At 37.7% G+C, this 24,704-nt stretch overlaps 1 protein-coding gene across 2 annotated transcripts in view; it reads right to left on the reverse strand.

Moving 5' to 3' along the window:
* Positions 1-8,024: 8,024 nt before the first annotated feature.
* LOC128022579 (calcium/calmodulin-dependent protein kinase type 1-like) overlaps positions 8,025-24,704 on the reverse strand; it is a 42,630-nt gene continuing 25,950 nt past the window's right edge. For both annotated transcript variants that reach the window (XM_052610273.1, XM_052610272.1), the window contains exons 4-12: positions 19,461-19,535; positions 16,560-16,698; positions 15,246-15,372; positions 13,075-13,150; positions 12,809-12,921; positions 12,426-12,504; positions 11,959-12,046; positions 11,702-11,843; positions 8,025-10,689 (exon numbers count right to left, since the gene is read on the reverse strand). In XM_052610273.1, coding sequence (XP_052466233.1) covers positions 10,592-10,689; positions 11,702-11,843; positions 11,959-12,046; positions 12,426-12,504; positions 12,809-12,921; positions 13,075-13,150; positions 15,246-15,372; positions 16,560-16,698; positions 19,461-19,535 — 937 coding nt within the window. In that variant the 3' untranslated portion in view covers positions 8,025-10,591. The remainder of the gene's footprint in view (positions 10,690-11,701; positions 11,844-11,958; positions 12,047-12,425; positions 12,505-12,808; positions 12,922-13,074; positions 13,151-15,245; positions 15,373-16,559; positions 16,699-19,460; positions 19,536-24,704) is intronic.

Genomic DNA, 24,704 nt, shown 5'->3' on the forward strand with positions numbered 1-24,704 from the left:
AGATGGAGCGGAATTTCCTTATATGGGTCCTAAGGGCACTTCTCCTGGAAGAGCGCGCGCTCCCGTATAGCGAGGCTGAGCACAGACATTTCACTGATCAGAGCGATTCACTGATCAGAGCGAGAGCGTCGCGAAAAGTCACAAAAGAAGTGTGTTTTTGGTTGCCAGGGCAAGACAACACTGCACAGATTACCAAAAAAAAAACAGCATTAAGGGACCAGTGGATGGAGTTTATTTTTACAGAGCATCAACGGAGTTGTGCAAGTGTTTTTGTTTGTTCCCTGCATTTCATAGATGCTTGTTTTACAAACAAGGCCCAGTTTGACGACGGATTTGCACATCGTTTATTTCTTAAGGATGATGCAATCCCAACGAAAAAGGGTCACGATCGTGTGTTGGAACCGCAGGCGGTGAGTAAAACTGCTTCAAATATCTCTGCCTCCTTGTTAGAGCGTTAGTGCGTGTATATATATATATATATATATATATATATATATATATATATATATATATATATATATATATATATATAGGCAGTTCCTTTGACCTCATGATTCTCATCTGCTCTGACATGCACTGTGAGCTGTAAGGTCTTATATAGACAGGTGTGTGGCTTTCCTAATCAAGTCCAATCAGTATAATCAAACACAGCTGGACTCACATGAAGGTGCAGAACCATCTCAAGGATGATCAGAAGAAATGGACAGCACCTGAGTTAAATATATGAGTGTCACAGCAAAGGGTCTGAATACTTAGGAGGACCATGTGATATTTCAGTTTTTCTTTTTTAATGTGCAAAAAAATATGGGGTGCTGTGTGTACATTGAGGAAAAAAAAATACTTAAATTATTTTAGCAAATGGCTGCAATATAACAAAGTGAAAAATTTAAGGGTGTCTGAATAATTTCCATACCCACTGTATGTATAGAAAGTCACGGTGAAAATTATGAATCAGTCCATGATGGATAAGTTTCTCAGGTATTTCTAACATAGATGTGGTGATACCAACTTTTGTGCTTTTTAAAGAATGCTGCTGAAAGCCTTTACTTGTTGTACAACCTGTTATGACACAAGTTGTGGTGCTAAATTGTTTGTAATGCCATAAAAATACAGTATGTCATGAAAAATACCTTCTTTTTTTTATGTACTACCGTGAAAGCAAAATCCACCATATGAATATGCTAATTATTTAGTACCATAGAATGTTGAACTTCCAAGGTATTCCCATCTAATTGACTGTTTAGGTCTGTGTTGCTGATTATGTCAGCATGTCAAAACATATAAAACACAACCTGTAGTATAGTCATACTGGATTTATTATAGTGTAGAGAATAAAATCATGAATGCTGACAACTTTTACCAGATGTAGTTTCTTAAAACTGCTTCCTACTAATTTCTCAAAATGATGTATGATGACCTATTGTTATGAAAATAAAGATTAACTGATTAGAAATATTTGATTTTAAAATCTTCATAGGCTCTATACAAAATTTTGCTGACATGCTAAAACAAGAAAAGAGCTCATGTTCATGCAGAAAATGTTATTTTAAATTTTATTTGACCATCGGTTTTGCTAATAAAATATTTGCTAGGTTTCAGTTGTCTTCACCTGGTTTTTAAAGTGTTTTGTCTGCCACCTGCTGGCTGTAATTCATATGGCACCACCGCAGGGCCAACTGAATTCCACAGTTTGTGCAACATTCAGAGAAAAAAGGCAAAAATGTGTTGAGGAAAGAAATACTTACAGTTTTTATATCTATACCTGCTTTAAGTGACAACCTAGGATGATTTCTTCTCCTACCCAAGTAGGGATTCTTAAGGATGTTGACAGGTAAAGCTTTTCATACACAGGAACACCTTCGAGAAACTCGGCACACCTGACACCACGTCCAGTGACTCTGTGTGAAGTCCCTGGTGTCAAGATGTTAGGCTATGCGATGCCAAGCATGTAATCATAGTGGGGTGTCAGCTACCATGGGAGACAGAATGCTTCAGTGATTTGAGGAACCAGCAGGCAGGAGGGCAAGCTTAGGCCATATGAAGAAATTTCAGGAGGAAATGGAACACCCTGGAGCACCACAATAAAAGAGCAATACAAACTGAAGAGGTTTGTGTATACCAACCTTATGCCAAATTACACAGATGCTAGAATATGAAAGGCCAGAAGTGAAAACTGAGTACTATAACAGATGTGGGTTATGATAGTCTATGTGAAGAAACAGGAACATAAAAAAGTTTGAAAGAATAGTTTTATGAGACAAAGCAATATTCTGACATTTTAAAGTGAATTGTGAAATAAGAAACAATGCAAAACCTTAGTTCTATTCTAGTCTGTTTTTAAACTAACAACACTGTACAATTTCTTTTCTAATGTAGTTTGTTGATATTATAAATATAATAAAACATTTTACATGCAGTAAAATTTTAGACATTAAAAGGAAGTTTAGACATAAATTTATATCACAAATGAAGAAAAAAAAAACACGTTCCTGAAATGATAATTTTAAATTAAACATGCAATGTCATGAGAAAGAAGTTGCATTGGACTTAAACATAGCAATTTTTTTAAATAAATAAAAATAATAACAACAATATAAACTGTCCCCAAAATGACCAGTAGTAAGTAGTAAGTTCATAAATCGGTTCAAAGAAGAGTCTTGTTCTTTCAGGAGTCCGGGTTTAAGAGGACACGGAGACAAGGAAACACTAGGTGGAACACAGGAGGTAAGCAGGTAAGTACATCCAATAGAAGTAGTAGCTGATTCAGAGAGTCCTCTATGTGTGTATGAGATCGGACAATGAGGGTGTCAGGCCAGTGATGAAGTGCTGATTGCAGGTGCTCAGAACTCAGGTGATTGGAATCGTTGTGATTGTGTGTTACAGGACCCCCTTCTCCACAGCAGGTTTGATAGCCATACGTTTTGACCTGGTTGGTAGGTAGGGGTTTTCACACATTGAAGGTCTGCAGTGGTCTTTTGCCTGCACACCTTTGGAGATGGTGGTGAGCAGCGCCCCAGACCCTCTCGCTTTCCTGGAACCAGTAGTCAACACCCAAAATATCAGAAGGTTCCCCTGACCAGGAGAACAATGGAGGCCGGAGTCAGAGCACACACCGGAAGTGAGTGAGGCCAGTAGGCTGTCGCAGGAAATTCTGCGCATATTCGGCCCAGCCCAGGAACTGGTTCCAGGAATCCTGGTGGCCATGGCAGAAGGTTCGCAGGAATCACCCTACCTCCTGAATCTTTCTTTCCGTCTGGCCATTAGGTTGCTGGTGATAGCCAGATGAGAGGCTTACGGTCACACCTAGGAGCTTGAAGGAATTCCATACTCCGGAGATAAATTGAGGTCCTCGATCCAAGACGATGTCTTCGGGAATGCCATAATATCTAAAGACATGGTTAAAGAGCAGTTTGACAGTTTTTAATTTGGTGAAGAGACCTCTGAAGGGCAAAAGACGGCATGATTCAGAGAACCAATCCACTATCACCAGGATGCAAGTGTTACCTTCAGAGGGTGGCAGGTTGGTGACAAAGTCCACTCCTGCACAAACCTTCTCACGTCCCTTGGGTGGCCAGTACCCCAAAAAGAGTAAGTGGAGTAAATAAGTGGGGTGTGTTGTATTCGTGGCACGTACTAGTATCCTGGAGGACAGCCCGGCGGATTGTTGGGACAATTGGAAGCTGCTGGAGAGGAGTTTCATTTTTTGGGACTGATGATCATTTTACGTGGGATGATACTCCCTGGTTCTTCAGTACCTTCCACGTGACTGTAGACACAGAACAGAGTGTCTGCCTTGACATTTCTAGGACCGGGACGATAAGTAATGGAGAAATTGAATCTGGTAAAGAATAACGCCCATCGCGCTTGGTAGGGATTCAGACGTTTAGCCTCACGAAGATACTGAAGGTTCTTAAGATCAGTTAGCATGGTGAAATGATAAGTTGCCCCCTCCAGCCAATGCCTCCATTCTTCCAAAGCTACTTGGCCAGTAGCTCTCTGTTGCTGATGTCATAGTTGGAGAAGGTGGCACATGGATGGAGTCGGGCCGGATTCCGGACTCAGCTGCTCGGATTGAGTTGGGCAGGTCATTCCACCAGGAGGGAACATTTAATTTAAAAGTCCGTAAAAGTGACTTTGTGCTTCTTTTAGATGGTACAATCAAGCAACGTTCAATTGCAGATTGCAAGCTTCTAGATGGCACATAAGTCTGAAGTAATACATTTAGGTAAATGGATTCAGAGCCAGTGGTGGTTTTGTAGGCAAACATCAATCTTTCATCTTTCAAAACAAATCACAGCCAGCAGACTATGTTGGCCATGTACAATAGTTCTGCGGCCACTAACTTCCCCATTCCACAAGTGAGACGACCATTAATTCCCCTGTTCACAATTTCTCTTCCTCCTGCATTTCATTATCAACCAAATCCATCTAGAAATTGAATAAATCAAAAAATTAGACTGCCTTTGCAAATGCTATTCCTTCCTCCTCTGCTCTCTGAGGTGATCTTTGTGTTCAAAAGTCCCTTAGCATGGGGTTGCCTCCTCAGACAATCTATCCCTCGGCTCCATGTCTTTCAGCTACTGCTTTCCCAGCAGCACCTCGTCTACCAGCATATACACTCTCAACCACATCTGCTTTTCCTATTCCTTCTAATGCTGTCACCATGGAGCCATCACCTTCATCTACGTTCACTGATTCTAGCAGAAATTCAGAGCTTTAGCCTCGGAGGTGGATCCAGACCCAACACCAGTACCTCCCTATTAATACTTTATACTCCTGTAAATCGCCTACTCAAACATCTCCACACCCTTTCACTAGACTCAGTATTATGGTCAACAATTTCATACCTCCTACAGCCAACTTTTTCCAGACTATTTCCATCTTTCAGTATCTTCTTCATTATGTATCTTAACCAAGTTAAGTACATCAAATCCAGTGCCATCAAAGTCTATCTTAGCAGCATTTCATTTTTCTTTAAATTAATCTACGGACATCCATGTCCCGCTATAACAAACCCCCAGATCTCACAAATGTCTGGGGACTGAGGAGACTTGCTCAAGTTTAGGAATAGAAATGTTGTCCCATTCTTGTCTAATACAAGCTTCTAGTTACTCAACTGTCTTAGGTCTCCTTTGTCACATCTTCCTCTTTAGGATGCACCAAATGTTTTCTATGGGTGAAAGATCTGGACTGCAGGCTGGCCATTTCAGTACCCGGATCCTTCTTCTACACAGCCATGATGTTGTAATTGATGCAGTATGTGGTCTGGCATTGTCATGTTGGAAAATGCAAGGTCTTCCCTGAAAGAGACAATGTCTGGATGGGAGCATATGTTGTTCTAGAACTTGGATATACCTTTCAGCATTGATGGTGCCTTTCCAGATGTGTAAGCTGCCCATGACACACGCACTCATACAACCTCATACCATCAGAGATGCAGACTTCTGAACTGAGCGCTGATAACAACTTGGGTCGTCCTTGTCCTCTTTAGTCCGGATGACATGGCGTCCCAGTTTTCCAAAAAGAACTTCAAATTTTGATTTGTCTGACCACAGAACATTTTTTCACTTTGCCACTGTCAATTTTAAATGAGCCTTTGCTCAGAGAAAACGGCTGCGCTTCTGGATCATGTTTAGATATGGCTTTTTTTTTTACCTATAGAGTTAAACCGGCAACAGCGAATGGCACGGTGGATTGTGTTCACCGACAATGTTTTCTGGAAGTATTCCTGAGCCCATGTTGTGATTTCCATTAAAGTAGCATTCCTGTATGTGAAGCAGTGCCGTCTTAGGGCCCGAAGATCACGGGCATCCAGTATGGTTTTCCGGCCTTGACTCTTACGTACAGAGATTGTTCCAGATTCTCTGAATCTTTGGATGATATTATGTATTGTAGATGATGATAACTTCAAACTCTTTGTAATTTTTCTCTGAGAAACTCCTTTCTGATATTGTTAAGTGTTTTTCTTCTTAGCTGTGCTTAACCCTCACTTGATAGGGAGGCACCAATCATGAACATTAAACTGGGTTTCACTCAATAACCAGGCCTCTGTTAAATCTTTTTGCAACCCAGATATTTACAGGTGAAAAACCTTAAACCAGAAAACATATTTTTTAAACATTTGCTAATTTTTTGTAAAACCAGACACACAGGGCTCAAAATGATTAGTTATCAGCTTGACTCTAGGCACGTGTATGTAAATAGACAGATTTCTAAAATTATTATTTGAGTTTGAATTCATCACAGATCTTAAATTACAATTTAAACTGCATGAGATAACATGAATTACATAAGTAACCAAACACAATGAATCACTCAACAATTGAATAGTTAAGCAGGGAGTTTAACCCATATAAATACTTACAATACATATCCACTCACATTAAACTACAATCTACATTTTTATCACTTAAATATTTGTGATTTACATTTTAGACAAATGTTACATGAAAGTAGGACCATGCACACTCTTAAACCATGTCTTTACAAGCAACCAGTTTAGTAGAACAGTATCGCACACATCAGAACACATATCAAAATTAAATCAGTAAATTAGTCAAACTGCACTAATATTGACCAACCACTATTTACACAATACATTCCGTAAACTACCACGTGAATATTTACAACACACAGATACTACAGCGCACAAACACAAGTGTCTTCTCCCGCCCTCACCTCAACGCCTCATCAGCGTGCAACAATCTACAAGTGACACAACAAAATCTGATTAACCTGGCAATCTCACCGACTGTCTGTTCAGTCTTTTGAATTGGTACCAGATTACGCACAGCTTCAGGAAAGTTTGATGAAATTGCCGCTTTCCTTTCTCGCGCTGTACTGGCGTTGTTGCCGGTTCTAGCGGACACATTGATAAGAAATGCGTGCGCCTTTTTCTACTCGAGTGCACACAGGTGAGTGATAATTAGTTCCACCTGATCGCTGACGAGAAGGGGCATTCACGGCAAAAGATATTGCTCCACTATTTTTCGCCACAGCATTGCGGGAATTGGTGATCCTCTGCCCATCTTGACTTCTGAGAGACACTGCCACTCTGAGAGGCTCTTTTTATACCCAATCATGTTGCCAATTGACCTAATAAGTTGCAAATTTGTCCTCCAGCTGTTCCTTATATGTACATTTAACTTTTCCGGCCTCTTATTGCCACCTGTCTCAACTTTTTTGTAATGTGTAGCTCTCATGAAATCCAAAATGAGCCAAAATTTGGCATGACATTTCAAAATGTCTCACTTTCAACATTTGATATGTTATTTATATTCTATTGGGAATAAAATATAAGTTTATGAGATTTGTAAATTGTACAAATTGTGGGTAAAAAAAAAAAAATGGAATAGTGTACCAACTTTTTTGGAATCGGGTTTGTATATAGCTACACCAGAAATTCTAAAAGAAAAAAAAATCTTTCTCATCTCTGTAAGACAAAAATCTTTCTCTAACTCACAGGTAATGACAACAGAGCTATCATTTAGGGTAAGCAATGCAATCCTTCAAGATAAGTTGAAAACAGCATACCAGTGATGTTTATAACACAATATTAAGATATTCTGTATCTAATCTCCGTCTCATTCTCACTATTTCAACACACCAGATAGCACACAGAAACAGTGCATAGACAAGGGAAGTTTAATCCACTTTACAGTTAACTTTTACAGTTTACAGTTAAATGTTTTAAATATACAAATCATTGGCATCAATATTGAACAGTACTCCATTACGAATACAGTAAATACCTATGATGCACTGCATCCATACAAGTAATGGCTAAAAACAGTGTATACATGTCTTCCAAAAAGGCTTAAAAGTAGGTATACAGTATGTGTTTATATAAAGAATATAGAAGAATGTAGAATGTAAATGTGTTGTTGCAATCCCGAGTTGTTTTCAGTTGGTACATTTTCATGTGGTGTTCTCTTCCAAGATACTGTCAAAAACACGCTCTGTCCAAAATAAATAAACAAATGCAAACCACGCCTTCTACAGAAATCATTCAGAATCCAGAGAGGTAGGCATCAACTGTTTATTCCTGTGTCTGAAAGAGCAGGGAAAATCCAAATGTTTGGAATGGCAAACTCTCATACACGGTTCTTACTATTTGCACAGTCTGCAGTATGTATACTAAATGTAATATGTATAAAAGACTTCTAATACATCTAATTTTGACAAATTTTTAAATGTGAATTGTTTACATAAAATTCAATTAGAAATGCAAAATTAATATACCAATCACATATCTTTATTTGACAGGTGGTACATTATATGCAGTTATATGTGCAGTATGAAGTACATAGCATGCATGTCCCTGTCTGTATAGTTGGTTCCAAGTTGCCATTCAGCCAAGAAGAGAAAAAACAACAATTTTTTTTATGTTACTGTGATTAAGAAGTGCACTGATCTTAAAGTTAAATAATGAAGATTTATGTTTTGCACTTCACGTTTTAACAATAGCATATAATTGTGAGTAATTATATTTATCTGTGTATTTACAATATTCTTTTTATAAACATAAATCACCACACTATGGTAAAATACACACAACAACACATGCATCAATACTTACACATCCAAACTTCAAGCATAATTTACGTCTTTAAGGAACTTGATGCTCAAATGGACAATATTTTTTTCTATATATATATATATATATATATATATATATATATACACACACACACACACACACACACTTTGGTTCTTTTTATACTGACTGTCAATATCAATCATAACAACATATTGTTTTCACTGTTTCAACCATGATCACATTTGATTACACAATGTCACCTGTACATTACTGTGCAATTAGACATTTATTTTTGAAAAGGTAAAACATGTAAGGGCTACCACAAAAACAACTGACCTGGGGAACATTTCCCAAAATCATAGTTGCTAACTAAAAAAAACTTTTAAAAAATTCCTTATGTGTTGGTAAACAGATCTTTGTAGACATTTGAAAGTCAGTCAGCACCAGAATAAAGAGTTTAACCAATGGTTCTACATACGTTGTGATGAGAACCTTCCAGAAACCATTCCAAATGTTATGGATAAGTGACACTAAGAGACAGCTGTCATAAATTATAAATTAGTAGGACTAAGACTGACATTATATTTGTATGTACTTTCACAATATAACTTAATTAAAAGTTTTTGGTATTGTTTGAGACTTTAGCACTACATATTAACAGCATAAACACATGTTGTTTTCAGTATAACCATATTCACTAAAAACAAAACAAAAGCCTAGATGTCTTGCAATGCATCACGGAAAACCACCATCTTCCAACAAACTCATGGAAAACTTTCTCCGCAAACATCTGTTGATTCCTATTATGTGACTTTTTTCAAAACTTTATTTTTGTATTTTTTTGATGGCAGTGAATGGAAACAAACAAAACAATAAAATTGGAGTCAAGTCACACATTCATGTCGTTTAATGGAGGTTACTTTCATACAGGTTCCAACAGAAAATAATCAAAATTGCCAAATATATTTAAATAATTTGGACCACAGCCTTGTAGTGATGTGTATTCAGTATCTTATAGTTTTTTTTTCTTGTAAAATTACTATTTTATATATAAAAATTCTCTGATTTTAATTTCTCCCCTGAGTACTTTTAAAGTCGTAATAGAAAGGGGTTTACAAAAAACAAAAGCTTTGCAATATTTACACGATGGCAGCATTAAACATTAGACATTTACAAAGCGTCCACCGACAGTGCATAGCTTAGAATAGCCTTATATGTCATGTAGGTGACTTTGAGGGTAAACAGCAACATTTTAACATGTACAGCTTCAAACATTCCCATATGAAAGGATCAAAACATGCTGAAACAAATAAAAGAGTGAAACATTGATACTGAATCCATGAAGGCACCACCTAAAATATTTGAAGCAAGAAAGACGCTCTTAAACATACTGACTGAATGATTTGTTGTGCAGACTTAGTGTACAAAAAGATGTTAAATGTTAAAAAAAAATCACTAAAATGTAACTTACACTTAATCAGTGCTTCTTATGGAAGTATAAAGCAACTGAGATGTGGCAACACAGCTAATATGTAGAATCTCATGAAAGCGAAATCTGTTCGTACCTTAGTTGAAAAGCATTTAAATTGGACGATCTCAGCATAACCTAATGCCAAAATCCATAATCTCATAAAATGTCACCAAATCTAAAATTTAGGTATATTAAACCAGTCCACATGCCAACAGCAACTGTTTTTCGAATTGAAAGAGAAACAGACCTGAGTACCTTTAGTTTAGGAAAAGAAAAACGAAAGTAGATGGTGTTGTTTTAATTTGTTAAACCACTGTCCAATCTCTATCCAGCTCCCGCAATATCATATATTACCCACAAAGCGCCTGTGGCAGTCTTGTAACCTTTTGAACTCTCATTAAACAGAACCACTCCGTTGGAATAGTAGTGACCCCATTCCCACCTGGGTTCTTTACAGTGCAGCGCCTCCGAGTGGCAGGATGCTGGAGCTACTCAGTATTCCTGGCCAGACTGGGGGTGTGGCAGGACTCCAGTGGAAAAACAGGACAGTCAGTCATTGGTTACTGCAGGATGATTGACACTCAGACCTGACTAGTGGGATGGACATGGTAGGTGCAGTTCTGGATGTCATTCCCATCACTGACACCCTCGGAACAGCCACTACTTTCCCTCCGAAGGGCTAAAAAAGAAAGAGAGATTAGTCCTCCTTGAGTAACTATTGAGAAATAGTCTCCCTTGAGTAACCAGCATCTCTGTTACCCTAAAGAAGATATGCAATTTGGAGAATGGATGGATGAATGGGAAAATATAAATGAAGACTACTTTTTTGTTAAAATTAAGCACATTTTCACACACACACACACACACACACACACGTTTGTTTGTAATTGTGAAAAGTGTGTTCATCCCATAGGCGTAATGGTTTTTATACTGTACAAACTGTATATTCTATCTGCCTTCACCAACCCTACCCCTAACCCTAACCCTCACAGGAAACTTTGTGCATTTTTACTTTCTCAAAAAAACTCATTCTGTATGATTTATAAGCATTTTGAAAAATGGGGTCATAGGTTATGTCCTCATAAGTCACCCTCTCCTTGTAATACCTGTGTCATACCCATGTCATTATACAGAGTTGTGTCCTGATATGTCCAAAAACAAGAGCGCGCGCACACACACACACAAATCTAATTATTAATATTATTTAAATTGTAAAAATGTACACATTATGGTAGTATGTGTTGTATTGCATTTAACTTATGCTGACTTAAATGAAAAAGTCCATGAGACTAATGTCCACATTGATAATTAGATATAGAATAAATAAATAAATAAAAAAAAAAAAAAAAAAAATATATATATATATATATATATATATATATATATAATTAATTTTTTTTAAGTAATGAATGTGTCTGGGAAAATATTCTTCCTTTAATACAATGTTTAAAAAAATGCCAAAGGTATATTAAATAAATAAATATAGCTTATAATATGCAGATTAAAAATGATCTTGCTTGACTAAAAGTTGATCTAACAACTGTAAATATACAGTACTGTACGTGGAGACAGATTTAAGACTGATTTGGTTTGCTCCGGTATGACTGGCAGTTAACGGTAGTGTCTGTCTGGATGAAAGGGTATGCAAAAACACAGTGGGAAATGTAAATGTGGCACGTTTAGATACTGACAGCTCTCTTCCTCTTCTCCCTCGGGCAGCAGCAGGTGTCCGTGGCAGGGGCTGGGCAAGGAGGACTGCATTTGGCCCTCCTGACTGGTTCCCAACTGCAGCCTGCGCATGTGACGCACTACTGCTGTGGCATTAAATGCTTGCTGTGTATAACAGTAGGAGAAAGATAGCCATTAAAAATCAGAAAACCATGCTTTTCACCTGCAACACTTCATTAACTCTCTCAGTTCTTCCACTCTCATATATTCACGGATTTACCTTCCACTTGCTTTTGGCAAAGTTCTTCTTAATTTGGGCACTGACAGATTCATGGATATTCTTATCCAACGCTGTGTCTCCAGCGATCCTGAAGTACAAAACAGACATTCAAGTTACATTTTCCACTGTCTCATCTGGTTGTATAAAACCAAAATATATTTTTGAGGAGCCAATCTGATGTTTTAAAGCCACATTTCATCCAGAACACAAAGCTCTTTCACCATCTATTCTCACATCTTGGCAGTATGGCTTACTTTCTCCCTACATTTCTCCCAGTCATATGAACAGAACTACCAAAATTTCATTCACTGGAAATCTTCCCCTCAGTCACAGCTCTCAAATATCCCTTCTGCACAATCAAACTTCATATGACATGACAGACTGTGAAACTCAAAGTAGTATAGTGCTATAATTGAGATTTACAGTATTATTGACGATTGGTCTCAGTGTGGCATATGAACTCATACCATGGGTGCTGAAGAGCCTGTTCACACGTGTAACGCTGGCTGGGATCTTTTTCCATTAAATGCACAATAAAATCTTTAGCTGAGAAGAGAGCACAGTGTGAAATGTCAGAACATGACTTAACTGTTTCCATAATCTCATTGGGAAACAAAGGAACAGTCAGAGAAATGTATAATGAAACAGAGAAAATAACTTGGTCTCAGTTTCCTGAGAGATTCTCCTGTGAGATTTGCCAGACATAAAAGTCATATTTTCACTGACTCTTCAAATATATTTGACAACCATTACTGTTTGGTAAAAAAATACTAAAACTCAACTTTCATCAACAATAAACCTCAATAAACGTATGAATATTCAAGGAAATATTACAGAAGATTTGTTATACCTGAGTCAGAGATATCGTCCCAGTACGGTGAATCAAACTCGTACTCTGCCTTCAGGATCTGCTCAAAGAGCTTGGCATCGTTCTCGTCGTAAAATGGTGGATAGCCACACAAACTGAGAAGAGACAAACAGATGGTGAGCACCGTTCAATTCTCGGGAATGAAATCAGTTCAGGTAAAACGTTAGGGAATTTAAAGGAAGTAGAGAGAAGAGAAAAGAAAGATGTAAGTATGCACATGTATAAGCAGCAGTAACAGTCCCACTCACAGAATGTAAGCGATGACCCCGATTGACCAGCAGTCCACTGCTTTACTGTACGGCTTCTGTGCCAGAACCTCAGGAGCTGAAGATCAGAACAAACAGGATCAGACATCAATTTAATTTATCCCTTCAGCCCTTTCTAGTAATCATTCCACTTGACCCATATGTAAATTCCCACATGTAAGTAGGGATTTTCCTACCATTGGAGCAAATGAGCTATCACCTTTCAAACCAATTTATTAATTGTTATATCATATAATTAATTTTCTTTTATATTATACACACTTAAAGGTACAATTTGTAAGATATTTGCAGTAAAATATCCAAAAACCACTAGGCTAGTGTTATATATTTTGTCCAGCTGATTACTAACAATATCTCTAATGTTTTCAACTACTTGTAAATCATGAGAAAATCCCCATTCTAAACAGTGACACGGGGCAGTGCAGTCGCCTGTCAATGACGCTAGTTACCCTTTGTTACCGCCTTTACTGACGTAGAAACCACATGACAACAGTGTCGTGGACAAATGTGGAAGTAGTGTTTAGCGTCCAGCAAACCACTAGCTTGCTTCAAGCAGTTCCTTATTTACTTCTTCTTGCTGGTTTTATGGTGGATTGTGTTACTTATTTATGGAACATAATTACTGTTTACCGTCTGCCGCTGGTTCTGTCGACAAAGACAGTTCCCGTAAACGTAAGCGTACGGGCCAAACAAACGACCCAAGAAATGTTTGGGACAAGAGGAGAGAAAGAGCGAGGATCAATTTCGGTGGTGCATTTTCTAGATGGAGAGAGCTTCACGACAAACTTCAACTAGAAAGAGATGCTGATCTCGCTTGTGTTTTACTCGACAGGTGAGTTGTTTTGATGCGTATCTTTACAGAAAACGTATGCTATTATAACGATCAACAAGATTAGTATTATGGGGCAGACACGCCAAACACAGGGCATCCTGTCTCTAGACCCAGGCGAGGACGCGTCTGATCCATAGTCTGATCGCGTCTTTGAATTGACTTTCTATGTAAACTACACTCGCAATTCGTTGAACTCGCGTTTGCTATATATGCCCAATTATTGTGTTAGAAGTAGGGCTGCACGATATTAGTAAAAAATGACATTGCGATATTAAATTTTTCTGCGATATATATTGTGATATGAAATCGAATTAATTTTTTCTTACAAACAAAAATGGGATGAGCACACTTACATTTTCATTTTCGCGCGCTCTCCGCGAATCACATTCGTCAAGGGCCAGGGAGCAGCTGGCCCGTACAGTTAATGAATAACGGATCAACTATGACAGCCTACATCGCACATCCTGCAATGTGACTATCGTGGATTCGTACATCGCGATATCGATGCTTAAACGACACATCGTGCAGCCCTAGTTAGAAGACAACAAATCCCATCATTCCACGCTCCTTCTTAGTGTCATCAAACCACACGATAGTTATTGTTTTGGTAGTGCGCCCTCTAGCCCTCCAGAAACCCAAAAACTAAGCTCAAACCCAAGAAAGGACCATCATCATCATCATCAAATAATTTAATTCATGGAAACAAATTCCATAGGCCTCAATAGTATGATAAAAAATAAATAACCTATTAGCGGGTTATCCCTGTCTTTACTAGTATGTAAATTTTAATGTTGTAAAAAAAAAAAAAAACCTGCATAGTTGAGATGAGAATACTGGTTACAGATGCATTTTTTGGATATGTTGCTGCTTGCTCTTCTGCTTTCAGTAATGCATGTATAACTGGCATAGATACTTCTACCAAGTTTCGGTTGTTCTCTCTTTTTCTGTTTAAATAACCCACATCTAATCTCCCTCACATATACACAGAGTATTCTTTAGAACTGAGTGCCCATAGATCCAGTTTCAACCAGTCATTTCTAAAGCTATGGCTAGTACGACACCTGAAAACTACCATGAGATAAGAAAAAGAGATACGGGGGAGAAATAGGTAAGCCTGAAGATTGTTATAAAATAAGAAAAGACTGATGTTACAGTAGATTGAGTTTACACCTAGATTTGAACCACATGTCCAGACATGTCCAAGTTGGTTTATGTATATTACCCTCTTCAATTTACTTTAGTAGAGTTCAAGTCCTAAAGGCTGAGGTTTCATCCAGATATATACCATATATATACTTCTGCATATGGAGGTGTGTCTTACCTACATATCCAGGAGTGCCACATGCTGTGCTCATCACACTACCCGAACCCTCAATCTTCGACAGGCCAAAATCACTGATCATGATTTTAGAGTCTTCATCCATACTGTAATACAGCAGGTTCTCTGGCTGTGTTAGAAACAGAGACAAAAATAGGTGATTAAACACACACACACACACACACACACAGAAAAGGAAATATGGACTTTTACTGTCACACTTGGTGACCAAACATATGCGGACATCTCTCTCTATTCATGTGTCAGCAGAGATATGTTATTAACCAGAGCACGAATCACAATGAACAACTTCACTGAAATATTATAAACAAACCAACTTTGCATACAGACTGTAACCCCAGAAACCACGAAGGGAAGTAACTGGCTGGAAAGTATGTCAACGTATGATGATAAGTGACTGGAGCAAGAATTTGGCCTCAACTATCTTTTTTTTAGAGATTAAATTGTGTCATTTACTGTCAAAAGTGACAGTTAACAGGTTTATAATGTTACGAAATAAATGCTGTCCTTTTGAACTTTCTAATTATCATGAATAAAAAAAATGACAATATGAAGTTTTAAACATCAATACTTAGAAGAAGAAATTTCACATGAGCACCCAAGCAGCACGTTACAATGATTTCTGAAGCAACGTTTGAAACTGAAAACTGCTTTATCATCTCAGGAATAAATTACATTTTAAAATATAATCCAATAGAAAACACTCACCTTCATTTTCACAATATTACTTTTATTCAGTATTTTGATCAAATAAATGCAGAATATACATGCATATATACACATAGCCTACATGTGTGTGTGTGTGTGTGTGTGTGTGTGTGTGTGTGTGTGGCAGATATCAAGCACTATGTAATAAGCGGTTTAATAAAATTAAAATACTCAAATAATTTTTCATTTTTTACTAGATGTCTCAAACTCACAGCTCCCAGATGAGAAACAGGGCTCAATGTGATTTAGCGAACCCCTAGGTCATGACTGTCCCAAACGACAATTATTAAAATAAAGTGAATTACAACTCCTCATCTTGACTTTATTCTAAAGTTGAAAATGGGACTGGAGCCATTGATTTAATCCATTTACCTCAAACTACTTTCCTGGTCTCTGAAGGCAAAGGCCCAATTATTAAAATCAAGAGACCCAATAAGGACTCCTGAATGAAATGATTACGCTCTGTGGATGGGAAGAATAAGATTTAAAACTTGCAGAACAGGTTTCTGACACTCTTTGGTTGAAAATAACTCCTGTAAACTCCTGCTTCATTAGATCTGTTTTGCTCCAGACCGCCTGCCGTCTCACCTTCAGGTCTCTGTGCACGATGCCCATGTCGTGCAGGTACTTCACAGCGTCCAGGATCTGCTGGATGAGCTTACTGGCATCCTTCTCAGTGTAAAATCCTTTTTCCACGATCCTGTCGAAGAGTTCGCCACCGGACACTCTGCAAATGGAAAAACACACCAATGCACATGCTCATTCCCTCTTGGGTATTTTTTTTTTTACTCTAGACAGACTGGCACACAGCAGGATCACAGCAGAACCATATGGTGATGCTGTACTGCATCCCAACCACCAGAGGAAGCTGTTTTACTATTTTTATGTTGAAAGACTGGGTAGTCCCTCACTCTTTTACACATACATTTAGTTAAGTAAACTTCAGAGATGACTAATTTAAATTCTGTAGTAAGAGGTTGATTTAATTCCTTAGAAGTGGTAACCGTATCTATACTAACAGATTGATAATTATTCTCCGGCAATAAAGAAATGAATACCATGGTAATATCAAGGAGTTTAGACATGTAGTATAGTAATGTTATGGTGCTGTTTGAAGAATTTTTGAATACCATGAAAGTTCAATGAGATATGAATATGAAAATTACTGGTATATATCAAAGTAGCAATACCATGTGATACCATCACTATAAAATGGTGTCACTATTGTAGTGGTGCTTTTTTAGTAAAGGTGATCTGGGATAAGCCTAACAAAAATGAAAACAAATATAAGGAAGGAAGAGCTTTTCCACCATTCCTAAAACACTCCAGCTTCTTCTATATGAGTAGATTTCATGGAAATGTCAACGTCATATTTCACATACAATAATAATAATAAAAGTTGTATTTTGCATGCAGAAACTTTTACTTTTTTTCTATTTTCTCTTCCAATTATCATTTTTGTAATGCAAAATAAATTAATAAATAGAAGTATTGGGATGAGACGTGATCTGCGCATTTCTGTGTGAGATTCACCCATTTCTTGGATAGAAAAGCCAATGCAGTCTATGTGCACTTCCTCCTAACCTCTCAACACAAACCGTGGGGTTACAGTGAAACTTCACTCAGCAGTGAATGTGTTTTGTCTGTTCATGTGTGTAGGATGAAGGGAATGTTGAAGGTGGGATTTCAGTCAGTGGTATTTGAAGCATCACGACTGTGGGTGCTAACACACACACACACACACACACACACATACACGTACATGCAAGCAGAGTTAATCCTGCACCGAGTTGAAAGCCCTGGCAAACTTGGAGTCCTGCTGTCTGCAAGCAGAGCTGCCATCTCCCAGAAAACAGGACAATGAACATCTCTCTCGCTTCCTTTTCTGTCATTCTGTCACCCTTGATCTCTTTGCTAACACAGCTGTTGTGGAAACTGACCCCTTTGCTGTTTCTCTCTCCATCACGCGTCACCCATGATATATTCTGTCTCCATTCTCTATAAACATAACTAACTCTCTCTCTCTACTGACATTTCAGATGGCAGGTGTGAAGACACAGGTGTGAGCATATTTTCCCAGCTCCGTTCAGTGGGCTTATGCACGCGTGTGTATGTGTGTGTGGTTGTTTAGCATTTTCCTTGATTTCTCAGTGGAAAAGACAACAGTGCAGCTCTCTGGCACATAAGTAATTAAAAGAGCTGACACTATGAGGGGCCAAGGGCCAACTTCCAATTCAATACACGGGTGTTTTGATCATTGTCTGTGTGTGCAAATCGAAAGTTTTAAGCTTTTCGCATCAGAGCTGTGAGTGTAAATTTCAAATTACAAATACAAATATTAATATGACAAGTTCTCACATTCAGATTTTCAACCTCTCGAGTTTAGCTACTGATTTACCTCCATAGTATCTCAACTGACCGCCCCTCTGCTAGTATTTACCCATATATGGTCATCTTGCTCTTTCTCTATCAGTAGATCATGAGTTTAGAGAAAATGACAAGAACACCTCTGTTACTCCGGCTTACTCTTGGCATGCTGCTTTGGACACAATAATTTAAGAAACCTACTGTAACCCTTGTGAAAAAGAAGTACAATTTTATATACTTTTAAAAACAGTACTTATTACAGAAATAGCATTCTTTAACATACTATAATTATGTCTGAAATAAATGTAAATGTGTTCAACACTTAATCGCATATTATAGATGATTAAATGAAAAATGCATTGTACTTAAATGTATATTAAGTGTAATAAGAGTGCTTAAGGGGAAAAACTTAAGAGTCTTTTACCCTTTTAACTAGGAATAAAGTGTAGCAGAATTACATATTTACTTCTGTTGTCTTTGAAATATGGTTAAAATGTACTGTGAATGTACTGATAAGCAGTTATGTAAACTAAAATATCCTTTAATGTCCTGTATTTAAATATATATTTGTACTTACACATTTTGTAAAGATGACACTTTGACTTAGTACAGATATGCAGTAAAATATACTGCAATAGAGTAATAAGTTGTTTTAGTCAAGTTTTTTAGTTTAAGTATGTTAGTCAACGTATTAATGTAAGTGTTCTTTGTTAAAACATGACAAATGCCACTATAGCACACCCTTTACGCTGAGAATGCAACACATTCTTGCACTGAGTTATGGATGAATTCTGAAATATTTTAGAATACAATGCAAGTGTTTGCATTAATGCACAGTACTTATGCAGAGAATGTGCATATGTAGGTTCTAAATGTCTACATTTATGCATGTAGCAATTAAAATATTGTAATAATGCCTTTGCAATTTTATTTGTTCTAAGATTTGGCTTTTGGCCTGCATTGAGAAATGAATGAGTTTGAGATAAGAAGCTAAAAACGGCAACCAGCACAAGGCAGCTGCACTATATAACTGAATTGTTTGGAGGTCGCTCACATACTTTGTGTGGAAAGCATGAAAATATGGGATGATAGTAAAGTTAAAATTAATAATCAACCACTCACAGTTGCATGACCAGGTAGAGGTGTGATTTACTCTCAAAGATGTCCTCCAGGGAAACTATGTTGGCATGTTTAATCCTAGGAGAGAAAGACAAAAAAGATATGTTAACCCAGGAATAAGGCAAATATCTAGGCTTACGGCTTAATGCATCTTTACTGGTGCTTCAGAAATAAACAATATGAAAGCAATTGTGGCATAAGTTTAAATACCATACAAAAATAATTTTTCATCCCTTGCAAAAAAACTTCATTGTACTTAATGTCGTATTGGAATGCATGTTGTTTCCCACTTGTTGCTACACGTTTGAAACTGTAAGTCGTTTTTGTGGTAAAACGACATGCCTCAAGGACTGCCAACTGAGCATAAAATGTATAGAATCTGAAATATTCCTTTAAGGCACGTTACTGATCCACAACATGCAAATTTGTATTTGTGGAGCCAAAAGTGTCATAGAGTTTTATAATTAATTAGTGTTACTGCAGCCTCACAGCTCATACTGACAGCTTTAATCAGTCTGTCTCCACGAGAGCTGATCTGATACCAGATCTCTACTCATCCAGACGAATCTCTGCCACGATGTTCTAGACTGTTAAACTGACCCAGGGATGCCTCATAAATATTTACCAAGGGGATCTGGATTCAGATTTCCTGTTGCCTATAGCCTGAGATGCAGTGTAAATATGAAACTAGGTCTGAGTGCATTGACTACTGAGAAAAACAACGAGAGGAAAACCAGAGCGAGGGGGAGGGAGAGAGCTCTCATCTGTTCCCATCGCATTCCTCATGCCTATTACAAACACAGTGTAAGACATGTTACTAACAACAACATAATGTTACATTTCCAGAGCAGCTGGCACAGCAAGGCACTTGTAGAGAGAAGGCAATGGGCAAACATATCTCACAAAAGAGTTTCATCTTTCATTTAATCAGAATATTTTCCCTGCCCATGTTCTTCTCCTTGGGGATCTCAAAACATTCTTCAAATAAAAAGTTCAGATCCATTGACCACAACAGTACTGAATCCCTTTTTTTAAATGTATTTTAAGCAAAATAGTATTTGAAAATTAGATAAGACAAAGTACGAAACTTTTTTAATGTAATGTTTCCCGGTAAGAAACAACCAATCAGAGCTGCGGTCCGTAACTTTTTGTTTTAAAAATTTACAAATACATATAATAAGCGAGTACACACACATTTTCCAAACCGTGTTTTTGGCTTGTCCTGAATCACTAGGGTGCACCTATAATAAGTGTTTATATTCGGACTATTTTAGATTGCTTCGGGGGTGCCGCGGCGGAGTAATCCAGTACCTTTGTGATTCTTCATAGACATAAACAGAGAGAAGTAGCTCCAGCTACAATGTTCTTCCGCAACACGCAAGCAGTTCTGTTTATTAACCGCTAGAGCGTCAAAAGTTACCAACTGCAGCTTTAATGCGTAGTAAACTCTTTAAGAAATGGCCTCATCAGTGCAGGAAGCAGTGAACACTGCGTAGGAACCCTGAGAACCAGAACGCAGCGTGTGACATATTGAACAGACTGTACGTCCCTCCCACACAGCCTTGTGTTCATTCTAATGAAATATGCTGTCTGTTCTCACTAGTCTACGAGAGGGCTGATTCTGCATTAATCTAGTGCATAGTAAATAAGAGTAAAAGGATAATGTATAAAATAATGTCAGGACCCCTGAGTCTCGTTCTTCACCGCCCCAACAACAGTCAACAGCCCAGCTGATTTTCATTGACTGGATGAGTGCTGTGTGACATGTGTGGGCTCTAATTGAGCCAAACAGTGGAATCCCACACACCTCCCCACTCACAATACGACACGACAGAAGCACCTGAATGAGTCACCGAGTCTCTCTTCCACTCGTTCTCATTCTTTCTCTCCTGTCAGCAGCACATACACTCCCCCATTGCCCTTCTCGCCTCTCCATTCAGACAAAGTGGTGGCCTCGTTTTTGCCTTCTTCTAAACTACACACCACTCAGACCCACACAGCCGTGGGCAGTCAAGAGATGCCACGATCCCAAAGCAAGGTTATTATTCTTAATGAATTTGAGTATTGATTTACACTCTATCTTCAGGTGTCAAAAAACCCCAGAGGATCCACTGGTGAGTAAGTGATGTTTTCCAAATCGGTCCAGATGAAGAAACAAACTCATCTGCATCTTGGATGGCCTAAAGGTGAATACATTTTAAGCAATGTTGTATTTTTTGGGGTGAAGTATTTCTTTAATAAACATCAAACATACTTTCTATAAGTTAAGGTGTTAAGGTTTGTTTTAGGGTTAGTTGCTTGTAATAAAGCATCATTTGCCATTACTATAGTAAGTAAAAGTAACGTGTAACAAGGACACCGTAAAATAAACTTTTACTTAGAATTGTTTAATTAAACTCAAAATAAATTGTATAGATTCAGTGCCATGAACTTAGCAGACTTTGACAGATCCAGACTAGTTTTAAGATTTAAGCCGATGAATCATAAATCCCCCAGAGATGCCAGAATGATGGTATCACAGTTCACATATGAATGTAGAAGCCATTATACATTCTGACCTCATTTCATTACTCACAAGCACGGTTTACACTTTGAACTTAAATTGTAATGGTAATGATTTAGCATGGTGCTTTTTTGGTACAGTACATGTGACCAAAGACAAATGGAACCATTTGAGGTGATATGTTTTTGAAACATAAAAAACTAGAGGCTATCATAATATCTGATTTTACTACATTATTATAGTGGCCAAAAGAATTCATAATAATATGATATTATAATTATATCATATGCTATTATAGCAATATTTAAAGGAATATCAATTCAAATAAATTAATTAATAAATAAAGCAATGAAATTAATCTATAATTAATTAGTTTATTTTGTCTCTGTCCTTTTGAAGGCCAATTAATTGCACTTGAAAAACCAACACATCCACTATGCTGGAGTGACAACCAGATAGCTAAAAAATAATGTGTAGTATTAACTTGATAATATTTTTATTTAAATATCATACCATCAGCATTGGTACACTGCGACGCCCCAATACAAACAAAATAAAAAATGATCTATGAATAGTTAAAACCAACTGAAATTGAAAACCAAATTACAAAATAAAATAAAAAGAAGACTATTAAAAATGTTCCCTGTTTTAATGCACATTAATGCACAGATCTTGCACTTGCTGACAGCAGATATAAGCATGGCCCAGAATGTCCTGAGCTCATGTGTGAGCAGTAAGGTCAGTAAGCATGTCTTTCCTTGAGGACACCCTGTCGGATTCAGTGACATAATCTGGATGTCCTACACAATGCTGACTTCACAATCCTGCAGCTCCATCTCTGTGGGTGACAGACTGGGGGACGAAGGACAGCTAATCTGTTTAGTTGAGCTGAACTACTAGAGCTGCCTTGCTGTCTATATGCACTTCATGGGCAGCTGCCTTCTTAGACATCTTGCTGACTAAAACAGAATCTCATACAGGAGTATTTAAAATGATCAACGTAAGCAGCAACTTTACAAATCGTACAAATAACACACTCACAAGAAGCATCTGGAAGACTTGGCTGATTCGACTCTATTCCTGTAGAGTTGGTGTTGACATGTTGCTGAGCTAATGACATGTGGAAAATCCAAATGAATCCAATCCACTTCTTTTATTGATCTTATTGTGGAAGATTAATTTATTTTTAATTTATCTGTCATTTCTAATCAAAATCCAGTCTTCCAGTGAAATTACATTCTTTTGATGTATGCCAAACGTCTCAAATCATCCATTATACTTAAACCCTGCATCATTTTTACTACTGATTCCATCAACAACAACCCTATACATTTATTATTTTTAGATATTCATTTCACTTGGATACACAGCTGCATTCAAGAGAAATGTTGGAAAGATCTACAGGATGTTCGAGTTAAACGCACATGAACGGAGTGTCAATGAAAAAAAAAAATCACTCAGGATGCAATGGAAGTGTATTGATTGTATGTATTGATAGTAAATTTGCTGAAAGTAATGTAATTAATATTTGTTTTGCTATTTACAATAAAACTACCGTATTTTTCGGACTATAAGTCGCACCTAAGTATAAGTCCCATCAGTCCAAAAATATATCATGATGAAGAAAAAAATATATATAAGACGCACCGGACTGTAAGTCGCATTTATTTAGAACCAAGAACCAAGAGAAAACATTACCGTCTCCAGCCGCGAGAGGGCGCTCTATGTTTTTAGTGTAGACTACAGGAGCAATGAGTAGCATAGAGCGGCCTCTGGCGGCTTGAGACGGTAATGTTTTCTCTTGGTTCATTTCTCTTGGTTCATGTCAAATAAATTTTGATAAATAAGTCGAACCTGACTATGAGCCGCAGGACCAGCCAAACTATGAAAAAAAGTGCGACTTATAGTCCGGAAAATATGGTACATACTTTTTGTGTTGAATGCTAATAAAAGTCATAATATTTCATGACATTGCATGGATTGCAAGGATTTATTTTATTTCCGGACTTCTCTTTAGAGTTTTCACCAGTCATTTTGTCTGTATAAAGCCAGCCCCTTTCTTACAATCGACTGCAAGCTCACATTGAAATTTGCCTCCATCCAATCAACATTTAATGGACAGAACCAAGTTACTGCCCTACATCTGTCACAGTACGGATGAAAAGATCTGTCACTACTTCCATTAATTTGCAACCGTAATAAGCATAAAAACGCACATCACACACAAATACTTTAAGAACAGCCCTCACGTTGAAACCAACGATGCCTTAGATTGCTTTCTAAGAAGGTCAGCTCATTAGGTTTTTCAATAGAGTTAAATGAATGAGGAAAGAGTCACGTTTTTAAAACCCTAGTTTAAGGCCCTTTCACTGGTGCCAGCAGATATTGTTTAGAAATGTGACTTTGCAGCAGACTGTGAGTGCTTCCTCATTCTCTCTGTGAACGCTGTGCCTCTCTGCCTGTGGTAACCCGGGCAACCCAGACACTAAAAATAGCGTCAGCTGCTCCGGCTTCAGTCATTTTCACCGAGCTTTATGATTCCAGAGGTTTTTAAACACAAGATTCTTAAGACACGCACAAATCACTTACTGTCCTCTCACCCTGAGATAGCACGGCTCTTACACATAGATGAAGAATGTCATGGACTTTACAACTGTGGGCCTCACCTACAGTTAGTTGGTGGTGATATTTAATGTGAGTGTGTGTGTGTGTCATAAGTGAACTGAAACAGCTGTTTTAATGAC

The sequence above is a fragment of the Carassius gibelio genome, chromosome A11 (assembly GCF_023724105.1).
Source record: "Carassius gibelio isolate Cgi1373 ecotype wild population from Czech Republic chromosome A11, carGib1.2-hapl.c, whole genome shotgun sequence".
NCBI classification, from domain to species: domain Eukaryota; kingdom Metazoa; phylum Chordata; class Actinopteri; order Cypriniformes; family Cyprinidae; genus Carassius; species Carassius gibelio.